General features: G+C 38.7%; 1 protein-coding gene and 1 long non-coding RNA gene across 4 annotated transcripts; one reads left to right on the top strand and one right to left on the bottom strand.

Annotated features, from left to right (window-relative positions):
* Positions 1-21,164: 21,164 nt before the first annotated feature.
* LOC111917263 (pentatricopeptide repeat-containing protein At1g09220, mitochondrial) lies at positions 21,165-23,243 on the bottom strand. Its single transcript, XM_023912945.3, has one exon. The coding sequence runs from the start codon at positions 23,146-23,148 to the stop codon at positions 21,679-21,681; it is 1,470 nt and encodes a 489-aa protein (XP_023768713.1). The 5' UTR covers positions 23,149-23,243; the 3' UTR covers positions 21,165-21,678.
* Positions 23,244-23,469: 226 nt separating this feature from the next.
* LOC111917140 (uncharacterized) lies at positions 23,470-24,172 on the top strand. 3 transcript variants are annotated; one of them, XR_008231193.1, is made up of 3 exons: positions 23,470-23,573; positions 23,719-23,777; positions 23,899-24,172. It is a non-coding gene; the product is annotated as an uncharacterized LOC111917140 (long non-coding RNA). The 3 variants fall into 3 exon arrangements; XR_006189731.2 differs by having other exon boundaries at positions 23,470-23,777; positions 23,988-24,172; XR_006189732.2 differs by having other exon boundaries at positions 23,470-23,777.
* The last annotated feature ends 204 nt before the right edge of the window (positions 24,173-24,376 follow it).

The following is a 24,376-nucleotide window of genomic DNA, read 5'->3' as shown; positions in this document are numbered from 1 at the left end:
AATAGATAAATCTAATTAAATGATGTTTACGTTATTTTACTGTAATCTCTCAATCAAACGATTGGTTTAGAATTCGCCATACGTTCACACAATATATAAGGTTTATATATGAGCCTAACACACTCTCTCTCTCTCTCTCTCTCTCTCTCTCTATATATATATATATATATATATATATATATATATATATATATATATATATATATATATATATATATATATTGTTTTTCTGATTTATCAGGCGTGATTCTTTGCCCATTCTCCTTACCCACCCAGATCTAGGTAAGAGCAAAAAAAATCCTGGTGTTTTGTGTGTTTAACTTTCAATATTGGATTGAGTTTTTCTATGATATGATAAAACATTTTTCAGAAAACAACCGAACTGAAAAATTGTAGTAAAAATAGCAAATATGGTTCTGGTATGGTGGATGGTAAAATGGACCATTTCCTGGATAATGTTGATAGTGGATAAATTCTTGCATATGATAATGCTTGATAGGCTGATACAAAACCAGGGGAAAAATGCATAGCCCATGGAATTGTCCGATATTTTTGTTTATCAGCTGGATTTGGTCAACCATATGAAAAAATAATAAATGGAAGTACATTGCAATTTCTTGCCTTTATCTCAATTTGTTGTTTGGTGTAATGGTGCTATTATAATCGTATCATTATAGAAAATGGAACTACATTACAATTTTAGAAACAATGATGGTGTTGGTTTTTATTGACAGATTTGCGGTCAAATAAGATTGGATATGACAAATTCAAAATTTTCTCGTGCATCTTATGTTTCAATAGTTATGGCTGAAGAATAAAAAAATGATGGCGTATGTGACTTTGGAGGGACCTATATCTTAATCATTTAAGACCTTAGTAAGCACCCTCTTAACTTCCTGTTATTAAAATTAGGTAATTCAAATTCAACTCCTAAATAGGAAAATGAGAAATGTTGATGAGTTTTATTTAGGGGAAGGAGAACTACTTGGAGCGAAAAATGAGGAAGTCTTTGACAAGTTTGATTTTTAAAGGATACAGGAACTACTATTGATTGGGTCCAGATATCTTGGATGAAGGTTTTTATGGAATTGATCCACATACCTCTTGATTAAAAATGTATAATTTTTTATAAAAATTGAATTAGTATTTTTATTTTGTTACACCCTGGTCCAGATTCTTTTGAGATATTTGTAATTTCACAGATTTATAGTGGAATGACGGTAGAGGTCGTGATCTTGTATGTTTAATTTAGAGCCCACAAAGGTAATTTTTCCCCTAATTGTCGTCGCTAACTGTCGTTGTTAACTGACGTCCACCACCTCCGCTGTTAACTGCATTTACGGTGGCATTTGGTCGGCCGACGATGGAGGTAGAGAGAGGCGATGTAGATCAGAAGTGGTGTTTCGACATTCTCCGCCAATAATTGTTGTCACTTGCACTGTTAGAGATGGTGGCTCTTGGTCGGCCGAAGGTGGGGATGGTGGAGTCGTAGAGGCTGCTATAGTTGTGAGGGGACGAGAGAGTGATAGCGGTTGATGTGAGATTACTTTTTTAGGGTTTATTTTATAACTTATAGGTGGTTGGGTTGGATTAGGGTTTGAAAGATATTGAGCATGGGCTTAGAAACATCAGACTTTTTTTTAGAGGAAAGTTGCATTTTGTTAAAAAAAAAAAAGTGGGCGTTTTATAAAAGATATATTTTTAACATTTTTATTTAAATAAGTTTTTTTTAGTGTTAAATGTTTTAAAATAAGTTCACCTTTATTTTTCTTTTTTAATAAGGAGTTAATAATTACAAATAAAAGTTATGAAATTATTATATAATGATAGATATTAAAAAAGTAATTATTATGTGATAATTAGTTTATTTAAGAAAAAAAGCCAAAGATTATGGGTCCATTAAGATTATAAAGAGGGTCTAATTAGATAGATGCACCCTTTAGACATAGATATGTGTGCTATTTCATCAATTTTTATCTGGTTTTTGTTTTTTATTTGTATGGATAATTTTTTTATGATTCCTATTTAGTCGTAATTCATGTAAAGTTTGTTAAAATAACATATCAGACTTAGTTTAAATCTGCCATTATGCAAAAACCATTAAAAGTAACAATCTTATGCATATTTTATATCCGATCTTCAAAACTTATGTTGGATTACAAATAACAAAAAAAAAAGATTACATTCATATAGTTTTAGGGGCCTAATCGCTTATTTAAAACAAAACAAAAACAATATTACTTTCCGATCATCGAAATATGAAAATTTTGGAAAAGCCTTTGTATGACATTCTCTACATTTACTTTATTGTTTGAAAAGTTTTTTTTTTCAATATAATGAAATTCATTGTCCAAAGTTTTTTTTTTTTAATTTTTTTTAACTTTTTCTTTATACCACATGGATGCTTATTTTTGTTTGAAGGCATAATCATCCAGCAGGTTTTTTTTTATGTTTTTTCAACGCTTTTGTTTCTAACTTTTTCAAGTTTAATACTTATAAAAATAGACCAAATTGTAGCCTTAATTTGAAAGTACATTGTTGTAAATGGTAAAAAATACCCTTTAATGTATATTTTCTTGTTCTTTTTTTTCAAATTAATGGACATTGTTAAAACAAACAAAGCAATCATTTGTCACATTTCTTATTCAGCCTTTGTACCTTACCCTTTAATGCAATTTTGTTTATTTTACGGAAATGAAATGAAAATATACTTTTGTTGAGATAAATATTTTATACAGTAGCGTATTCACAGTTTCATTTGATTTGACAAAACAACCATTTGTTTTTTCTTCTCATTCAAACATTTTACTTTGCCTTCTATTGAAAAGCACATGTTTGACTTTAAATGACTCTTGAAACACAAGATTAATGACACTAGATTTGACTTTAAATGAAACTGGGTTTGAATTCAAAATGATCCTTCTGCCCTTGGTTTCATTTTTTATGGTTATAATTGTGTTGTTTTAACAATATTCTTTACTTTTACTCCGATTTTGTAGATAAATTCTAGCAATGTATTGTAATTTCAATTTGTAAGTTAGGAAATTAATTTTGTGTGGTTTGTGAAGAGTTATGTGGGGTTAAATATGATGGGTTTAATGATAAACAACAACTTCAAGTTTTCACCCCTCTTTTATGGCCTTCATGTTTTCTTCATTCATATTACAAATTGTCTTTATATCCCAGTGTATTGAAGACCTTGTTGGAACACTTTATAGGGACCAAAGATGGAAGTTTCAGAAAACTTCCAACGTTTCATGTACATCTTGTACTTTAAATATTGGCTAAAACTTCCCAATAACACTGTTTTCATCAATTTTTAAATATTTTAATGATATTTCACGCTATTTCAATCTATGTGGTATGTATGAACTATGAAGAGAAGACGGCGTTGGAACAAATACAAAGACCAAACTTGGAAATATTGTTGACAAATGACAATGTTTCACTTTAGCCTCCGTATTTTGAATACTTGCTGAAACATCCCCATAACATGTTTTTTCATCAAAATTTTGGCACTTTTATGCTATTTGAAACATTCTCAAACCGTTTTTTCATAAATTTTTTACTGCTTTCATACTATTTGAAGCTATTTCAATAAATGAATTATTCATCATTATTTTTTTTTCTCATTAATTCAGTTTAGTTTGTTATTTCTTTTTCATACTTATTAAACGATTGCAATTTGAATGAATTTGTAAAATGTTGATAATTTATCTACATAACGGGGTTGCAATCAGGGACGGAGCTTCAACGTTTGCTTCGAAGGGGGGGGGGGGGGGGGGGGAGGGGGGCGGAATAAACATTAAATATATCATTTTAGAGATAAAACACAAAAAGCTCTTTAGCTTGCTGGTAAACACCATTGTTTCTACAAAGGAGACCCAAGTTCTATTCCTAACCTTCACTAGTTGCTAATTTTTATCAAAGCCAAGGGTACTATTGGAAAGCCTTGCTTTCTTTCTAAGTCGGTCATCTCTCAACTTCTTTCTCGGTCAGACCTTGCTTTCCGATTCAGACGTCAATATTTTGTCTATCAAACACCTTTCGTCTGACCGAGTCAGCCAAAAATGTCTGACCTGACTCGGTCAGATGCTTATCAAACAGGGCCTAATTCTTGTGCTAACTAGATTCATAAAAAATTTAGTTGTAATTTTACCTCCAACCTCCAGTTGTACATGATTGCAAGTAGACATGTTGCCCCGATGGTATGCCATAATTGCAATGATGCATTCATTATTGTTTATGATAATAATAATAATTATAATACACAACCTGAAACTTGTAAAATGTCTCTATTAAAGACATTTGATGTAAGTAGTTTTACATTACCAATCTAATACCATGTTGCATTGATAATAATAATAATTATATTACATAACTCGAAACTTGTACATGATTGCAAGTAGACATGCTGCCCCGATGGTATGCCATAATTGTAATGATGCATTCATTATTGTTTATGATAATAATAATAATTATAATACACAACCTGAAACTTGTAACATGTCTTTATTAAAGACATTTGATGTAAGTAGTTATACATTACCAATCTAATACCATGTTGCATTGGATTTAATAATCACTTATCTTCCCTTTATTCTTTCTAGCTCTTATACTTGACAAGTTGCACACATATTATTAGTTTATATAAAAAATGTTCAAAGCTTGGCCCTTTTTAGTTCTAATTTCCCAATTGTCCCCAAATGAACTTCATCGGGACCATCTGCAATTCTTAAAGTCCTGGCTTGAGCCCAAAGAGGGGACAAAACAGTGTCCCCCGATACCCTTGTTGCACCATGCATTTGCATCGCCATGTCCAACACCTTCAACGCCATATTAGGAGCCGCCACCTGTCCCACAACAACAAAAACAAAATCACACCCATAAAAAAATTCAAAATAATTACCAAATTGTTACCTTGGCCATTGCGAGGGTCCTACGGGCTTTCTTGTTTCCATGGAGATCAAGTTGATATGCGGCTTCAAAAACTAACCGTCTGGTTCTTTCTAGCTCGATTCGACAATGGATTCAAAATACTAATGTACTTTCTTTACTATTGTTATATAAATACTGGCAATGTACTTTATATATATATATATATATATATATATATATATAATAGATACCCATAATTAATTAACTACCTTGGCTAAATCAAAAACAAATGAGTAGTGTTGAGCGATGTATTTTCCAAATGTTTTTCTTTGAAGAGCTCTTTGAACCATTAATTGCATCCCTTGTTCTGCTGATGCAACCTCCCTGGACCCAACCTACCCTACATAGTACATAGTATATACACAAAATAAAAATAAATTAACAAAAAGTAAAGTATCCACAATAGTAATAATGTCTATTTGTTTGGATAGGGAACATAATGGAATGGTCAAGGTAATGGAATCAATCATTACATTCCATGATCTTGTTTCATGTAGAAATGGAATTGAATCTTTATAGGTAGACAACTTTATTATGGGCTAATTACAAAAATGACCAAAATGGTAGGTACCTCATTTTTACCTTTATAACAAAATCACCACCCATTTTGCAATGTGGATTTTGCGAATTCCAAAACTGCTTTCTGAATGATCTCTATTTCACAAAATATTATGTCATTGAAAAAATTATAAATTTTATTATTTTTTGTGGTGGTAAAACAATTTTACAATTCAGAAAACCCATATTGTAATATGGGTGGTTATTTTTGTGCATAGATCATTTATTATTTACAAAGGCCCAAAATTAAACATAATAAAATCTCAATAAAATGCAAATAACATTATAAAAAGACCCAATATCGTTTATTATTTACAAAACCTCAAATTTAAACATAATAAAATCTCAATAAAATGCAAATAACATTATAAAAAGATCCAATAAAAGATGGGTTATATAACAAATTTTCATTCCATTCCAAGACTAAACGAAAAAAGCACCTCTGCGTATGGAATGGAAATTAACAAAATGGAAAGAATGTGATTCCTGTCAGGCAAACCAAACAGTTTGTTATTATTTTGTTCATTCCAGTGGAATCAACCATTCCATTCCGTCTCTGTTTCTATCATTACCAAACATTACCTAATAGTATCGGAATGGAGGTGTGCGGAGGTCGCCGGTGGGTAGGGGTGTCAAAAGAAACCCAAACCCGATTCGACCCTAACCCGAATAAGGTCATTAGGGTTGGGTTCAATAGGGTTAGAATTCCAAATCGGGTTATTCGGGTCCGGGTTAACCCGATAAACCCGATTTGTAGTTAGAGTCGGGTTTAGGGTTGATTTTTACAAAAAAATTGGGTTTCGGGTCAACCTGAATAACCCGGTTAGGAATTCACAACCTCTACATATTCCACCACTCTCTACTTGAACAGTACAAAAGACTACAAACCCTTTGAAAATGTAAATTTTTGTGACTCTAGAAGCATACAAGGGTCAAGTAACTTCCATTGGCGAAGTTGAAGTCCAAAAAGATATAAAATCTCAAAAGTACTAGAGCGGCTGAGAAAGTAAAGATTTTTTGATAGTTATTTCTACTTTAAACTAACTATAAACATGAATAAACTACATGGTGTTGATCGTTAACTAGAGATTGAAAGTTCATCTATTTAATATTTATAATGGAAGAACTCTTTTAGCTATTGTGGTGTGCATGATTTCTCATATGTTGTAATAACCATGAGGTCCATGATCTTTTATTTTTAATTTATTTCAGTTAGTATGCATTCTTGATGTTAAGAAAAGAGTAAAAAAATGGTTTGAGTTTATATCATATTGCACTATTGAAAAAACTCATATATTATGTTTAAATTAAGTGTTTAGTGTATTAACCCGACCCTATTAACCCAAAACCCGATTAACCCGAACCCGCCCAACCCATACCTTAATAGAGTCGGGTGTCGGGTTAAATTATTTTTTGTGAAAACCCGACTAACCTGACCCGATTAACCCGAAACCCGATCGGGTTGACCCGATTAACAGCCCTACCGGTGGGAAGAGGTGAGTGGAGATGAGCAGATGTAGCGAACCTTGTAGAGATCATCTTTTTTAAAAAACACCCTAGATCTCCTGCAACTTTGTTATAAGATAGATAGCCATCGCATTCATTTTTAAGAATTATAAAGCGACATGCCTGCACGACACACTTTTTTTAATGGGCGCCCTCCGTGTTTTTTTAAGAATTATAAAGCGACATGCCTGCACGACACGCTTTTTTTAATGGGTGCCCTCCGTGTTTTTTTTTCTTTCTGACACTAATTTTAGGTCACGCAAAAATACGTGTCCTAAATCCTTCACATTTTTTGGGATATGACATTATTTTTAGGGCACACACTTTTGCGTATCGTAAATCACCGCGTCTCATGGTTCGCGTGTCATTAAAGGCCTATATTCTAGTAGTGATTGTAGTTTGAGACTTTACATCCATGCATGGCATCAAGGGGCTAAATTTCTAAAACGAGGCTTATTTAAGGGACCTAGGGCATGGGGTTTGATAAAGTTTGAGACTTTAGGCCCAAGGAGCCACAAAACCTCTAGATCTGAAGTGGCAACTTCAAATGACGCATCATTCCCGAAATAACTCCAAAAAGAGTCAAGAATACCAATCTATTTTCATGGGAGAAGATCTAAGTGATAGAAGGCAAAGGTATAGACTTTTTACCTCCAAATGGTTGCTATAACAGTGTAAATGTTGGATCTACAACCCCTTCCTTCAGCTATACACCAACCACTTCAAGATGGAAGGTTAGGAAAGGTTTAAGGTTCACACACTCTCAAGATGGAAGATTAGGAAAGGTTTAAGGTTTCTCTAGACTGAGGGGATAGCGAGGGAGGCTGTAAATGAGTCATAAGGTCTTTAAATAGGGTGTAAAACCCTGAAAATTAGGGTTTCATTTCCAACCGTCAACTCCTCGATTTGTGCCTCCACAACTCGAAGAGTAGAGAGCTTCCTACACATTGAGTTGAAGCCATCAACTCGACGAGTTCCAAAACAAAATTGTCTTTCAAGCCATAAATCTTGTACCTGAGAATCGGGATGGTACATCATGGAATATGTTGGTGTTTATTTAGGAATCGTAGCCGAGACGGATTTCGAGGATGGGATCTAATTTAAGTGGGGGAGAATTATAACATCTTGTTCCTGCCATTTATGGGTCTTAGGTTGGAAGTCGATTGTGTAAGGCTTTGGTCCTTAAGGAGGAAAATTTTAGTCCTTGTAGAAGGAGGTAATGTTGGTCATCCGTGAATTGTGTTTTAGGTCGAAGGTTAGAATGGGAAAAGTCATATGCTGTGTTCTTGCATGATATTTATATAATATTGTAGATATCTTCAATACCTTTCGTGCATATAAAAAACATCGAAAACGGAGTTTGAACGAAGAAGTTACGACCGTTAGAAGTTATGACGATTTTTGGGTCAGTCGTGTATGTTGGGAGTAAACTGAATACGTTTGGCGTACTGAGTACGTTGGGCATACGCGATCAGTGCCTAACCCTATTTGTTTGGTTTGATCCCTATTTAAGCTCCTTAACTTGCCCAAACCCACCCCATTCTTAGCCTCCACCTCTCCGACACACTCTCTTGAAACCCTAACCCTCGACTGAGCCTTGTGAGCAAAAAGAAAGTGTTTTAAGTGCTTTGGAGTGTTCTTGGTGCACCTTGGAGAAGAAGGAACTCATTGAAGAAGTGTTGGTTGCATTGGAGCTTGTAGATCCAGACTGTGTTCAACTTGATCTTTCTTCTAGAGGAATAAAGTTTGAATCTTGATGATGAAATTGTTAGATCTAGCTAGTTTTGGGTGTTATGAGCTTTGGGTCAGTTTAAGTTCATAAAGTTTAGATCTTGAAAGTTTGTGACCTTGTTATGGATAAAGTTGGAAACGTTATCTATCTAAACATCATTTTGATTCAGATCTGAAGGTTGGAGACTTGTACTTAATGGATTAAGTTGAAAAAGATGCATTTTTGGGTCCTTTTGAGACTTAAAGACTATATCTTTTTTGTTAGGACCATTCTAATGGATAAAGTTTGAAATTTTATCCATTATGGAGTTATTATGAACCATAAAAATGTGATCTTGGCTCTTCTATCCCTTCCATACAAGAGTTGTGATGTCTTATTGGGTTAAGAACTTAGGGTTTTGGACATTAACCACCTTGTAGCCATGCAAAGTAATAAACTTGGAAACTGTATGATTTAGGACATCATTTTGGGCTTGGATATGAGTTTTGGAAGTAAGGGATTAATGGAATAAGCTCTTAATGGAGTTTTGGGACACGGCTGCATACATTGGGCGTACCTGGTGGTACGCTGCGCATACGTGGTCAATGCCTCGCTTTTGGTCAACATCAGAGTACGTGTAATGCCTGGTTTCTGGTATGTATTTTAACCTTCAAATTATTGGAATTTATAGACAAACTTGACGAGTTGGATGCCCCAAACTCGTTGTGTTAGTATCGTGTTAGGTCGCGTGATTAAGTGACCAACTCGACGAGTTGGGATGTCCCAACTCGACGAGTTGGTGGCAAGGAATGAAACCCTAATTTCGGGTTTTTTTGCTCCCTATTTAAGCACCTTAACCCCATGTGTTGGCCTCATTTTCCAGCCTTCATTGTCCCTTAACCTAATCTGGAAACCCTAGGGCATTTTGAGCGCATTTTGGTGTGTTTGAAGCTCTTGGAAGGAAGAGGAGCTTGGTGTAAGTTGGTGATTCAAGAGGGAGCTTCAAGATCTCGATTCCTTGCTCCATTTCCAACACATTTCTGGTAAAAAGTCTCAATCTTGTTTAGTTTATGCTTAGATCTCCTTCTTAGGGTTATTTTGCATGTTTTAGTTATGATGGAGTGTGTGATTGGAGTAGGACGTCCCATTAAGGCAAATCCCTTCAGATCTAGGGTTCTAAGGAGCTCTTGTGGCATAAATGTGCCAACTTTATGGTCTTAAGGGATCCATGCATCCATTAAGCCCTTATTATGGTCTCTTTTAAGCTTTTGATCTTCCTCTAGCCTTGCATGTGGGTAAAGTTAGAAACTTTACGTAACCTTTCAGCCTTAAAGGTCCATATCTTCATCCATGAGCTTTATCTTAAAGATTTGGTGATTTTTGATTAAGCCCTTAGCCTCTTAAGATTAGGATTTGAGTTTAAACCCATTAGGATGGTTTTTAAGGGTAAAGTTGGAAACTTTACCCTTCTAGACATAATTTCAATTGAGATTTGATTGGGAGAGCTTTAGCTTCGAAGAGGGCGACTTAACAGATTAAGAAGTGTGTTTCCTAAAGAGCTCGACGAGTTCATGGGTGAACTCGGTGAGTTGGATCGACTTTTCCCGATTTTGCTGATTAAAAGGGAAACTCGACGAGTTCAAGATAAACACGACGAGTTGAATTAGCTTTTTGCAATCCTGGTGACTAACAAGGAAACTCGGCGAGTTGAGTCAACTCGGAACGTTGACCTTGAATTTGACCAAGTTTGACCTATAAGAGCTTCTAAGCATCATGTGCTGAACTTAAGGAAATATTTTATGTTTAAGGGTTGAGTTGGGTTGATATTCAGAGCTGGGACCCGTTCAACTACTTTCCTGTATTCGAGGTGAGTTACCTTCCCTGTATCAGTGGGTTAAAGGCACTAATGTTGACCCACCAGTTGCTGTTTATAGTAAAGCTAATTGTCTGCATGATGATTATATGTTATGCCACTATCTATTATGATTTATATGCTAGTCTGTTATGATATTATGTGATAGTGGTAGGCAGTGAAATAGACCCCGTAACCGGGTGAAATAAATCGGAGGGTAGGTTGGGCACCCATATATGCCTGACAGGGTAGGTCGGGCACCCAGATATGTCTGACAGGGTAGTTCAGGCACCCAGATAAGCCTGGCAGTATGTTTGTATGTAGTATGTTGGGGGAACTCACTAAGCTTTGTGCTTACAATTTTAGTTTGTGTTTCAAGTACTTCTTCAAGACGAAAGGGGCCGGTATGATCGCAACACATCACACTATGATTTTCCGCACTATGAGATCTTTAGGAATTGTACTCTGATGATATCTTTTCATGACATGTTTGAATTTCAGATATATTGGTTTTGATTATAAAATAGGTTGACATTGTTGATGCTTTCAGATCACTAGTCTTTATAATTACTTAAGTAAAAATGGAATTTTTTGGTTCTAAATTTTGGGATGTTACAAGTTGGTATCAGAGCCTTGGTTTGAGGGATTCGGGCACACTCTCAGGTGTGTTTGGACTCAAATCGAGGATTTGAGAGGTTTTTACAAGAAATTATTTTTTTAATTAAGGGTTCCAATAAAAAACAAGGGGTGTGATGCGTGCAATCGGCCGAGCTCAAGTAAGTTTTCCCCAAGATACCCATACATGTTATTTGTTATGATTCGGTGTATGAATAAGTGAATCATATGCTAGATAGGACTAAGGATCTGTTCAGTTCTTTTGCATGACAGAATGCTAGGAGAGATGCCTTGTGTACCAATTGTGTGAGCTTGTAGACTTACATGCTAGTTATGATTTGTTAGTGATATGATGGTCTGTCTGGATTATGTTATTTCTTGATACCCAAAGCCCGAATGTTGCTTACTTTGTACTGCTAGGAGTTCTAGCTAACTTCAATTAACTAGTATGCGAATACGCCAAGTTACCTGTTATGTGAACCAAATAATTTTAGAAGGCTAGGTTTGGCTCTATGATGCAACTATTGTTTGAGTCCAACTGTTGTAGGGTATGACCTCTCATTGAAAGAACTATCTGGTTTGATTAACATGTAACTGTATTCGTGATCTAGTTAGAAGGAGTTAGCGAGAGGTCCTTCGGCAGCTGATGGCTATAATTGGTGAGAGTTGTGTCCTAGGAAAGATATTAGTGACAGGAGTTTTATCTGATTGGGAATTATATGTGTGGATAGGAAACGACTTGGGTGATTCAAAGTGAACCATGAGGAAGGTACGGTTAGATGTGGAAGGTACTATGGGCTCGTACTACTGAAAGTTGAGTATCCATCTTGAATCTTGGAGAGCTGCAGGGAATCGGGGGTGGTAGAGTGATGAGATTTCTTGATGATATGTATGACCCTGACGATTGTGTGGTTTGTTTCAGAATGGTGATGACGTGTCAAGGAGAAGGAGGTTCAGGATTTGGGTCTGGTTTGGGTACAGGTTCCGAACCAATTGATGATGGATTTCACGAGTTCATTGCATCTGAGATTACGAGAGACATCCTGACGCGACCCCGGTGATTTTCGGGTAGATCAAGGAAGGTATCATTAAGCTGATGGAGGACCACCTTTAGGCATTAAGAGTGACATGGCACCTGGCCAATCTGGGACTCACATACTTTCTTTCAAGTATTTTAGGGGATATGGGCGCCAGACTTCTGTAGGGTGAAAGACCCCATTGTAGCTAGAAGATGGATTACAGACATTGAGTCTGCATAGACGAGGAGCTTCTGCCCTGAGGGGTCGAAGGTCAGGTTTGCTGCTGGTTGTTTGAAGGAGCGAGCTAGAGACTGCTGGGAGGAGGTTGACTATGCTTTGGGAGCCCCAACTATTGAGGTCATGACCTGGTCAGACTTCGTGGCCAGGTTTTGAGCGGAGTTTGCGCTAATTGTGGAGGTTCAACAGCTGGCTAGGGAGTTTTTAGACATGAGACAGACTATGGAGATGGTGGCGGAGATCACCGCCAAGTTCAGGGAGAGAGCCTTGTTGGTATGGTGAAGGCCTTGGACGAAATCTCTATAGGACCTCCTATAGATTTCTTCCACTCCTCCTAAAGGAGTCCATTAGTCCAACATTGCAATTATCAATGATTTGCAATTCCAGTCGCCACTAATTAATCAGTTCCTTTAATTCGTCAAGTCAGTTTGGGGGGTGTGGACACACTTGCGCGAATTCGGGTAACGGCTACAAGGGAGAAAGAAAAAGGAAATTGTACCCGACCAGGGATGGACGTAAACTCGTAAGCTACCGAGGGTAGGGATAATCTTCCAGGTCTTATTGTGAAAGAAAAAAGCCGCCCTGCCATAGCAGGCGGGTTGCTTCCTCTGTCTTCGTTGGGGAGCTCTTGGCGAGGAGACCTTAGGATAAGTTGCTAAAACAAACGGGGGGCGGGGGGGGAGGAGGATTGACCCGTTCAGTAGAATTCCGAAGAAAGACTGTTGGCAGCAGGTGAAGACATTTCTTTTGCCCCTTCAAAAAGAAAAAAAAAGAAATACGGGCAGGGTGGAGATCGACAGAGGGTTCGAGAATAGGGTAGGATCCAGTTCTTAAGATTCAGATAATAAAAAGTTCCAAACCTTTATGCATGCACCTCCGTACAAGTGTTGCGTACAAGTTCTGGCCATGATGATTGGGAAAGATCAAACCAATTTGAACCGCTCACATCACAGTAGTAGTAGCGTAAAGGCCGTAAGTCGGGGGCGGCCATAACATAAAGCTATTACTTTCACACACCTCTCTCTCTCTCTCTCTCTCTCTCTCTCTCTTTATCTATAGATATCTAAAAAGAGAGAGATCCGCTGCGTGAGCAACCCGAGTGTGCGTTACATGTGCTCCACAGGATGCACTCCTTCTTTCGTCCCCTTTTTTTTCTTTTGATTTGGAAGACGGGCGTTATGTTTGGTTCGAAAGGCATGGTTTTTAGTATGTCTCCAGATAGCCCCCTCACTAGTTCGGCTAGCTAGTCAGTGGTTCTTTCGGGCGGGAAGCAGGCCGGGCCCTACGGGCGGGCATCCCCCGCAACGCAAGCAACATTGTTCACCACCACCCGAGAAACAAAAGATTCTAGAGTCCAGGCTGAAAACAAAATTAATTCTAAATTGATTTCTGATTAATACTAATTAAATAATATGATTTCTAAATTAATATATTATTCTTATAATATATTAATAAATCATTTATCAACCTCTTTCTCCAAAAATCATTCTCTCAAGTTGCAATGGTGAAGGCAACCCAAAAAGACCATGCTACTATCAGATCAAGCACATACCATTATAGTTATGAGCTTAAACACTTAATCCAATAGATATATCCATCCGTTATGAAATATGTTATGGAAGAAAATCCTTATTTCTCATCTTCATTTGATGATGAAACCATTAATATTCATCTTTTGTCAGCATTACCTCGAACTAAACAAGCGTGATGAGAAATTTCGAAGAAGGTTCCGGATGAGCAAATATTTTTCCACTTCAGAAACGAGAACTATATTTTTAATATAATTATAATCAAAGAAGGGAAGGAGAATTTTCAAATCCGAAATCATAGAGGGTAGGGATGAGCATGGGACGGAACCGGTACCGACGCGTACCGTTACCGATTTCCTAAAAAACGAATTTGATCGATAGTCAATCCCGAGTACCGAACCGAATTAACATCATCGATACTGGTACCAGGAATGGTACCGGTTTTCGATACTAGTACCGGTACCGGTGGTACCGAATCCCGAATTTCATGTATTTGGAGTACCAAGTACCGTCCCATATCTTTAAATTCGGTACGGTTCGGTACCGGTTCCGGTATAGTACCGGTACGGGATCGAGATTTGGGACAAACTACTTATCCTTAATGGAGGGCATAGTAGTGCTTGGGGTTGATGTCAGCGATGGAGGTTGACATGCTGGTGGTGATGCCATATGCCTTTAGTGGAGCTTGAAGAAGAGGTGACCGATAACGGAGGTAGAGATCATTGTAGGTAACAGAGACAATGATCATTGTCGGTGGTGGTGTCAATAGATGCAATGATCAGATCCTGGTGTCGAGAGGAGTGAATGTATAGTGTTAGGAAGGAAAAATGATCGTCATCGTCTTCCATCTTAGGGTTTTTGTTTATATAGCTTAAGGGCATTTAGGTGTTGTTTGTTTTTTTGAAGCAAAAATTCATGAAGTCTGCGGACCACCTCTGCAACACTCTGTAGTAGAAGAAGTGGGCCAAACGGCTACAGACTGTAATAAGAAGCGTGTTTGTTTTTTTTAACATCTGCATGTTGTTGCATATATTAAAAAATTAAAATACACATATTTTATAAACCAAAAATAGTTTTTTAATACCAAAAATTTAATAATGTATGACATTTCAACAAGAATTTATGATATTTCACCAAAAATAATGATATTTCATAAAAAAATAAAGATATTTTAGTAAAAATTATGATATTTCATCAAGAAATTATCATTATTCAATATAAAAAAATGAAAAAAAAATCAACACGAATAAACAAAAAAAAATGTAAAATAAGATTTCAACAATATATAATCAAGATTTTAGCAAGAAAAAAGAAGAAGAATAGGTTGGAAGAGACAATACAAGTGCTACGCCAAACAAAACACGTGCAAATGTTTTTAACTCTGAAGACTTCTAAAAAACAAACAGCTGCGAGATTAAAAATGTTGCGAGTGTGCTGCGCCGCACAACAATAAGAGGTCTGAAGAGGTTTTTTTTGCAAAAAACAAACAACAACCTTAGTCTTTTCACAGCGCCAGTAATAGAGATTAATAACAAAACTGATAAGAACAATTGTCCAGCTAGCCTAGCCCAATCTGAGCCCAACACAGTCTCCCTTAACAGGCCTTCGATTTGGAGGGTGTACCAAAGAAGGTTCCAGAAAAGTGACAAAGGATTGGCTGCAGTAGGTAGTGGTATCGAACATTGAAGAGAGAGAAATTACTGATGTTATTTAATAGAGAAATCTCCCATATTTCCTTCTTTACGTCTTTTTATCTTTGAATAGAAGCTTTTTAGCTTGGCAGCAAACCTTCCATTGTTGGGATTGTTTTAGCTGATTTATCTTATTTGTAATCATTTAAGAAGGGAGTGAAGGTATTTTAGAATCAATTGTCTCTGTTTTCCTGTTCTATTATCCTCTGTTCTATCAATTGGTTCCATTGCCAGTTTCTTCCCACCATGGTCCCTCCAGCTCCAGATGCCTCCACCACAATCACCACCAGATTGCAAGCAAGAGCTGATGCTCAAGAACAGCAACTAGCTTCTTACACAGAACAACTAATGCAACTTTCCACCCAGATAGAGGGTATGAAGAAGACCATCGACGCTTTTCCTGCTACGCTAGACATGATGTTTCAATCTCATCTGGGTCGACAATAAGCACTTTTTCCCTTCCCCTCTCAGCAATCTCAGGGCACTCCAAATACTTCAGGTATGGGCTCTACTGGCACTCCTCCACCACCGCCACCACCTCTGATACCTCCTATTCCCCTAGTGGATGAAACCCTCTTCTCCCTCCCGAAAGTGAAGCTTCCTTTCTTTGACGGGTCTGATACTCGTGGGTGGGTAACCAAAGCTGAGCTCTACTTCAAGGTCCATCACACACCCCTATCTCAACAACTCTATCTTGCCCAAATGTGTATGGACGGTCAAGCACTCCACTGGTTCACCAACCTTCTCATCTGCCACCCCACAACCACCTGGGACCAATTCCGAACCAAGCTTCTCCATCGGTTCAGTGGAACCCGATTCCGCAATGCTCATGAAGCCTTAGGCTTATTATTCCAAGAAGGAGGAGTGGACGAATACATTGCAAAATTCGAAGAACTTACAGCCTTAATTCCGAATCAATCCGAGGAGGAATCTATTGGCTGGTACCTACGTGGTCTAAAACCCGAAATCCGCATTTGGGTTCGCACCCTCTACCCGCTTACTTGCGACCAAGCGATGGAATTCTCAAAAAATGTTGAAATGGCGACAGGAATGTACAATGGCAAACCGGCGAATAAGCAACGCTCCGTTACTTCCACCGTCACCCTACCTAACCTAAACTCCTCGCCCCGGCCCACTTACTCACCCAGTCCGGTAAGCCCTTATAACCCCAAGCCCTTCTCTACTGATGGATCTACATTCCCACGGTTCCAAGACAAAGCCCCGTCCAACATTTGGAGCCCCACAACCCGAAGTCTATCCAAACAGGAATGGGACGATCGGCGTTGTAAGGGTCTGTGTTTCACATGTGGGTTGAAGTATACACCACAACACAAGTGTGCCAAAGGCAGCCTTCGTGTTCTCCTCCTTCCAGACGGCGACGAAGTCGATGAAACTTCCGGCGGTGAACCCCACGACGACTCTCCTCCAGATGATGTTGCACCTGATGGCGAGTGTTCATCTCTTGAGCCATGGTACTTGTCCCCCAATCTCAATCCTACCCTTTCCACAATCAAAATCGCAGGTGAAATCAACAATCTCCCTGCCCTAATTTTGGTTGACAATGGTGCAACACACAATTTCATCTCCCGACGGCTAGCAATTGCACTTGGCCTTACTATCCACTCTATCCCACGAGTCGCCATTAAACTGGGAGATGATCGAAAGGTCTGGATGACAGAGCAATGTCAGGACATCTCGATCAAATTGGGCTCTTTCTCGTGTGTCCTGGACGCTCTGGTTTATAAACTAGGGAGCCTAGATGTCATTCTGGGCATTGCATGGTTAAGAACACTCGACGATGTGTTGTGCAACTGGCTCACACGGAGGATACAATTTTGGGATGGGTCAACTCTCATACAACTACAGGGACTCTCCCATACTGAATAGGGTCTTTCCTCCCTTCATGGCTGCCTAGACGATCAAATGGAACCTGCTCCAAATTCCACCCCCTTGGATTCGCTCTCAGAATCCCAACATACCCAACTCAATTCCTTGTTGTCCTAGTTCACCAATTTATTTCAACCACCCAGAAGGCTACCCCCACCGCGATCCATTGAGCATTCCATCACTCTATTAAACGGCCAAGGCCCAGTTTGTGTCCGCCCCTATCGATACCCTCTCATCCACAAAGACGAGATACAACGTCAGATTGAAGACATGCTGCAACAGGGTATCATCCGACCAAGCCAAAGTGCCTTCTCCAGTCCCGTCATCTTGGTCAAGAAGAAAGACTCCACTTGGCGGCTATGCATCGACTACCGCGCACTAAACCGGGTCACTGTTGCCGATAAATACCCGATCCCTGTCGTCGAAGAGTTATTAGACAAGCTCTATGGTAGTCGATTCTTTTCCAAAATTGACTTAAAATCTGGGTTTTATCAAGTCCGGGTCCGTGACACCGACATCGAGAAGACCGCCTTCCGCACTCACAACGGCCATTATGAATTCTTGGTTATGCCATTCGGCCTAACCAACGCCCCGACGACATTCCAAGCTCTTATGAACAACATTTTCCGACCCTTGTTACGAAAGGAGTTCTCGTTTTCTTCGACGACATTCTCGTCTACAACAACACTTGGCCCAACCATATCGCCTTGCTCACTGAAGTGTTGTCCCTCTTACACACTCACCAAATGGTTGTTAACCAAAAAAAGAGCAGCTTTGGGCGAAACTCTATCGATTACCTGGGACATGTTATCGACCACAGGGGCGTGTCAATGGACAAAACGAAAATTGAATCGGTTCTCAACTGGCCAACACCTAAAACAGTCAAGGCTGTTCGGGGATTTCTGGGGCTAATCGGTTATTACCGAAAATTCATTGATGGTTATGGCAAGATAGCTCATCCACTCACCGACCTCACCAAGAAAGACAATTTCACATGGGGACAACCAGCCCAAGAAGCATTTGACTCTCTCAAAAGGGCCATGATTATTGCTCCAGTCCTTGCATTACCAGATTTCTCCCGCCCTTTTGAGATCGAGTGTGACGCATCGGGTCGAGGCCTAGGGGTCGTCCTTATGCAATCCCGACAGCCCATCGCTTACTTTAGCAAGGCTTTATCCGACAATAATATCCGGAAATCCGCGTATGACAAAGAGATTATGGCACTTTTTCTAGCCATCCAACACTGGCGACCCTACTTACTGGGACGACACTTCATAATTTCCACATATCAAAAGAGCTTGAATTTCCTCCTTGATCAACGCATCTCTACAACCGACCAACAAAATTGGGTGGCAAAACTGCTGGGGTATCAGTTCTTAATTCAATACAAGCTGGGGAATGAAAATCGCGCAACCGATGCCCTCTCAAGGATCTTAGAAAGGGAACTCCACACAATTGTCTCATCACCACTATGGTTGGACGGTGACCGACTATTAGAAGGGGTAGCAACAGACCCACAACTCCAAAAGATCGCTCAAGCCCTCGTACACGACCCCACCTTTAAACCGGGTTTTTCCTTGGTAAATGGCAGACTATTCCACAAAGGTCGCGTGGTCATTCCCTCCTCGTCCCCCTGGATACCTAAAATGCTTGAAGAATTCCACAACAGCCCAACAGGTGGCCACTCAGGGTTTTTTCGTACCTACCGCCGCCTAGCTTCACAAGTTTACTGGCCCGGCATGACGAAAACTATCAAACAATATGTGAGATCCTGCGATGCTTGTCAGAGGTACAAGGCTTCTACTCTGTCTCCTAACGGTCTCTTACAACCACTTCCGATTCCCGAACAAATATGGGACGACATATCCCTAGATTTCATTACAGGCCTGCCTAAATAGAAGGGGTATGAAATCATTCTAGTCGTGGTTGACCGACTATCCAAATACTGCCATTTCATCCCCCTAAAACACCCCCTTTCCGCTCGCACACTGGCTGAGGTGTTCTTATGTGAGATAATTCGATTACATGGACTTGCAAAGTCGGTTCTTAGTGACCGAGACCCTTTATTCTTGAGCACATTCTGGAAGGAGGTCTTTTAAGCTCAAGTTCAGCTCCGCGTACCACCCCGAGACTGATGGCCAAACCGAGGTGGTCAACCGGAGTCTCGAAATGTAGCTTCGTTGCTTCGCCTCCGAGCAACCTAAGACGTGGTCGTATTGGTTATCTTGGGATCAATATTGGCACAATACCTCCTTCCACGTATCGACGAACACTACCCCGTTTCAGATTGTGTATAGTTGCCAACCCCCATCTATACTTTGTTTCGTCCCCGGCGAAGTACAATGCGAGGCTGTAGCGCGTGAATTACTTGACCGAGATGAAGCCTTGGCACAACTGAAATATCATCTTCTCCGTGCCCAAGAACGTATGAAGCGGTCAGCTGATAAACACCGATGAGATGAAGAGTTCTCGGTGATAGATTGGGTATTCCTTAAGCTCCGGCCACACAGGCAGCAATCTTTCATCCGAAGGATCAACCAGAAGTTGGCTGCTCGTTTCTACGGGCCATACTTGATCACTGCAAGAGTGGGACCTGTTGCTTATAAACTACAACTACCACCCGAGGCATGCATACACCCTGTTTTCCATGCTTCTCTCCTAAAACGGGTTGTGGGTAACAAGACAGTGGAGGTCACCCTACCCAAAGGTCTGGAAGCAGACCCCAACGATATCACCCGACCTTTGAAATGTTTAGCCACTCGCACCATTAACAGGGACAACAATCAAGTGCTACAATGGCTCATACAGTGGGAACACGGCTCCACTGATGATTCAACATGGGAAGATGCTTTCTCCATCCGGTCCTAATTTCCTGAATTTAGGCTTGAGGACAAGCCTCTGCTTCAAGGGGACGGTATTGATAAGAACAATTGCCCAGCTAGCCTAGCCCAATCTGATCCCAACACAATCTCCCTTAACAGGCCCCCGATTTGGAGGGTGTAGGGTGTACCAAAGAAGGTTCCAGAAAAGTGACAAAGGATTGGCTGCAGCAGGTAGTGGTATCGAACACTGAAGAGAGAGAAATTGCTGATGTTATTTAATAGAGAAATCTCCCATATTTCCTTCTTTATGTCTTTTTATCTTTGAATAGAAGCTTTTTAGCTTGGCAGCAAACCTTCCATTGTTGGGATTGTTTGAGCTGATTTATCTTATTTGTAATCATTTAAGAAGGGAGTGAAGGTATTTTAGAATCAATTGTCTCTGTTTTCCTGTTCTATTATCCTATGTTCTATCAAAAACCCTCCACATGGACCACCTATGAGAAAAAAACCGATACTAGGACCAAAAGTGTGATTTTAGCCAAACCATAGGGACCAAAACTATATTTTACTAAAAAAATTAACAAAACCATCTTTCTATTTAACATAGACTCAGGACCTGCCGATTTTTTATTTTTCTCGATATTTGCGGTTATCAATACTTTATTTGTGGAAGATCATGGGTTAGAGACTTAGAGTAATAGAACCGAAAGAGAAATTGATTTGCTATTTAGTATTGAGCACAAATCTACTTTTATATTTGTTTTTTTTTTCCTATAAAAGCATCTCTCTCTCTTTTTTTTTTTTATTATTATTATTTTTTTTTTTTCAATTTGGTCATTCCACTTCCTTGTAACTAAATTGGAGAAAAAGCTATTTGATGCTATTAGTTGTTCACTGACTTTTATTATATGGCTTAATGAGTTAATGATTATAGTTAGAGTTAGCTAAACACAACGGTTAAAAAAAAAAGAAAAAAAAAAAAGTAAGTGTACAAATTGAAGAAAAGATATTAGCCGGTTAAAACAGGCTCACGTGCATCTCTAATTATAAGTGTACAAATAGTTATAGTTTGTCTAATCGTTGGGCGGCTTGGGCCAATTTTATATGGGCCCTTTTCTTGTTCCATGGTTCTTTTTTTGGGTTTGCTTATGTCCGCTGTAGCCTGTATGTATGATATAGGTTTGTCTTTATAAGTTATACTATGAAACCTCAAGAATTTGAGTTGGAAGTCTAGTTTATAATTAAGACAATTTATACTACTACACGTAATTTATTTTTTCTATTAACCGAGTATCTTTTTGTCATTTCAAAGCTTAGATGGAACTACGACCAGGTAGTTTACAAACACCCATTTGATCCATTTTTCTCCTAACCTTCTCTGAATCAACATAATCACCCACACTAGAGAAGATGTTTGACATAAGCACATAATCACTAGAGTAACCTCTCTCCTTTTCAAATATTCTCCTCGTGACTCTCTTCCCTGTCTCAACATTATTATAGGAGCTACATGCCCCAAGAAGCACCCTCCAAATCACATCATTATCCAAATCTTTAGGCACCTTCAAAGCCACTTTCTCTGCTTCTTCAATCCTCCCTGCTCTCGCCAACATGTCAACCAAGCACCCATAATGCTTTATATCAGGCACAATACCAGACTCATCCACCATTTTCTTGAAAAACACTAACCCTTCTTCAACTAATCCTCCATGACTACAAGCACTTAGAATACTCAAGTATGTAACTCTATTAGGCTTCATCCCTATTTCCTCCATTCTTTTAAAACTATCCATAGCCTCCCTTGCCATTCCATGCATTGCGAATACAGAGATAATCGATGTCCACGACACTAAATTCCTCATCTCACTTGTTATGCCTTCAAAAACTCGCAAAGCACTCTCCACACTTCCACACCTTGAATACACATCAATTAAAGCATTCGTAACACGTATATCTATCATATAAAATCCGTTTTTTTCTCCATAAGCATGAACCGATTGACATAACTCCAAAGACCCAAGATTCCAAATCGCAGGGTAAACCGCTAAAATGGTGATCTCAGTTGGCTTTGTATTATCGTTAAGTGAAAGCATGTGTCTAAACAATGAAATTGCTTCCTTGGGTTGATTTGCTCGTGTATACCCGTCTATCATACCACTCCAAGAAACAACATTCTTAATAGGCATTATATCAAAGAAAGATCGCGCTAGCACAATTTCACCGAGTTTTGCTAAACCTGTTACTAAAACGTTCCATGTGACTAGATTTCTTTCAGGCATTTCATCGAACACTTTGCGACATTCGAGTAAATGCCCACATACGACATACATGTTGACTAAAGCGGTTTGGACGTAAACATGACTCTCAAACCCGAATTTGAATGTGAGAGAATGGAGTTGTGAACCCGACATGGGTAGATGTGAATTAGCACAGGATTTTATCAAGAAAGCATATGTGAAACTATCGCCATAAAACAAGGTGGTGGGGTGGAGATGGTGCTTATAGAGCAAAAAAGCTTCATCGGGGGAATTCCCAAGTGAGTAATGGTGGAGGATGGTGGTCCAGAGACTGATTGGTGGTGGTGGTGTTTGAATTATGGCGGCAGTAGTGACCAAGTGAGCGTGGATTTGTTGAATCGATCGGCGGTTGCAGTGATGCTTGCGTAGTAACGATAACAGGTTGTAGTGGTCTTTCCTCATTAGTTTGGTGATTCTGATGGATTTAGCCAATGAACTATCACCAAAGAGCATTTGTTTAAAGGCTAAATCAATAAAATTTGACATTACATTTTACTTTTCTGTATTTTGCCAGTAACTAGTAACTGGGAAATTTGTTTATTTAAAAGGTTAAAAAAAATATAATGGTTTAATCGTTAAATCGATATGATGGTGAAAGTACAATGGCTGCTGTCAACTTGAAAGGCTATATCAGTGGATGAAAACATGTCTTTTATTTTATCAAGGGTATTTAGGTAATTATACGTGCTGTCAACTTGAAAGGCTGGACGAAAACATGTCTTTTATTTTATCAAGGGTATTTAGGTAATTTCATTTTTTAATTTTTTTTCACAGTTTTGATGTAAAAACCCGGAAGGACTAGACCGTTCAAAACCAGGGTAACATTCTCTTCTATTTCTGGAAAGAAGTTCTATCATACCGTCTTCCCAATTTAGCTTCAATGGCTGCATCTTGTTCAATTCAGAGCAAATGTAGAGTTTTTATACTTAATTCAGTAATTAGGGATCGCATTTTACCTACATATGTCTAAATTCAAGCATTTTTGGGTAAATTCTTCTTTGGATTAACATATCGACTCAGGATCTGCTGTTTTCTTCTCTCCTTGCGATTTTGCAGATTATGCAGTACCACTACACCTAATTTCGACCTCAGGCGGATCAAATTTATTCGTTCCTGTAAGCTAATTCTCCATCTCTTCTTTGTTTTACTGGGCAGCAAATGCTCTCTGTATATATGTTAGTTTAATTGTGCTTTAATCGTTTCCATTTTTCATGTTGAGTAAATTTCCAAATGCAGATTTCTCTTCGTTTATGCGTGTTCATATATACTAGAATGGATCCATTAGTCCATTTCGTTACTAAAATTTGTCAAATATAATTGACTAGGTGAGAGCCTTAAGGGAACATGAAGCTGTTAGGTTAATTCGTCGCTTGTGGAAATCATGGCTTTGTGTAATGGAACCACTTTGATATTTGTTTTTTTTTTTTCATTTAGATCAATCAAATACTGTATGAGATTCATAATTTAAATGTACATAACATACTTGAAGTTCAAGTTCACTTCATTAGCATATATTAGCTTCTTACATGTTTCTGAGAAGTTTCCTCGTGTTCTATGCCCGTTTCAATTTAGTGATCAATGTGAAGAACTTTTATGAGATCTTTACTTTTGAAAGTTGAAACACTCGTGCTTTCTCTCTTCTGTTTCAGAGATCAACTTGGCAGACCCCGTGTATGTAAACCTTCCTTTCCCCCTTCTTTTTACTTTTAATTAT

This window comes from Lactuca sativa, chromosome 3 (genome assembly GCF_002870075.4).
Source record: "Lactuca sativa cultivar Salinas chromosome 3, Lsat_Salinas_v11, whole genome shotgun sequence".
Classification (NCBI taxonomy): Eukaryota; Viridiplantae; Streptophyta; class Magnoliopsida; order Asterales; family Asteraceae; genus Lactuca; species Lactuca sativa.
Note: the sequence above shows the minus strand (reverse complement) of the source record. Positions and strands in the feature narration are given on the sequence as shown.

What these genes read in the sequence shown, in the direction of transcription:
- LOC111917263 (XM_023912945.3), bottom strand. Translation starts at nt 23,148, where the DNA reads ATGTCAAATTTTATTGATTTAGCCTTTAAACAAATGCTCTTTGGTGAT.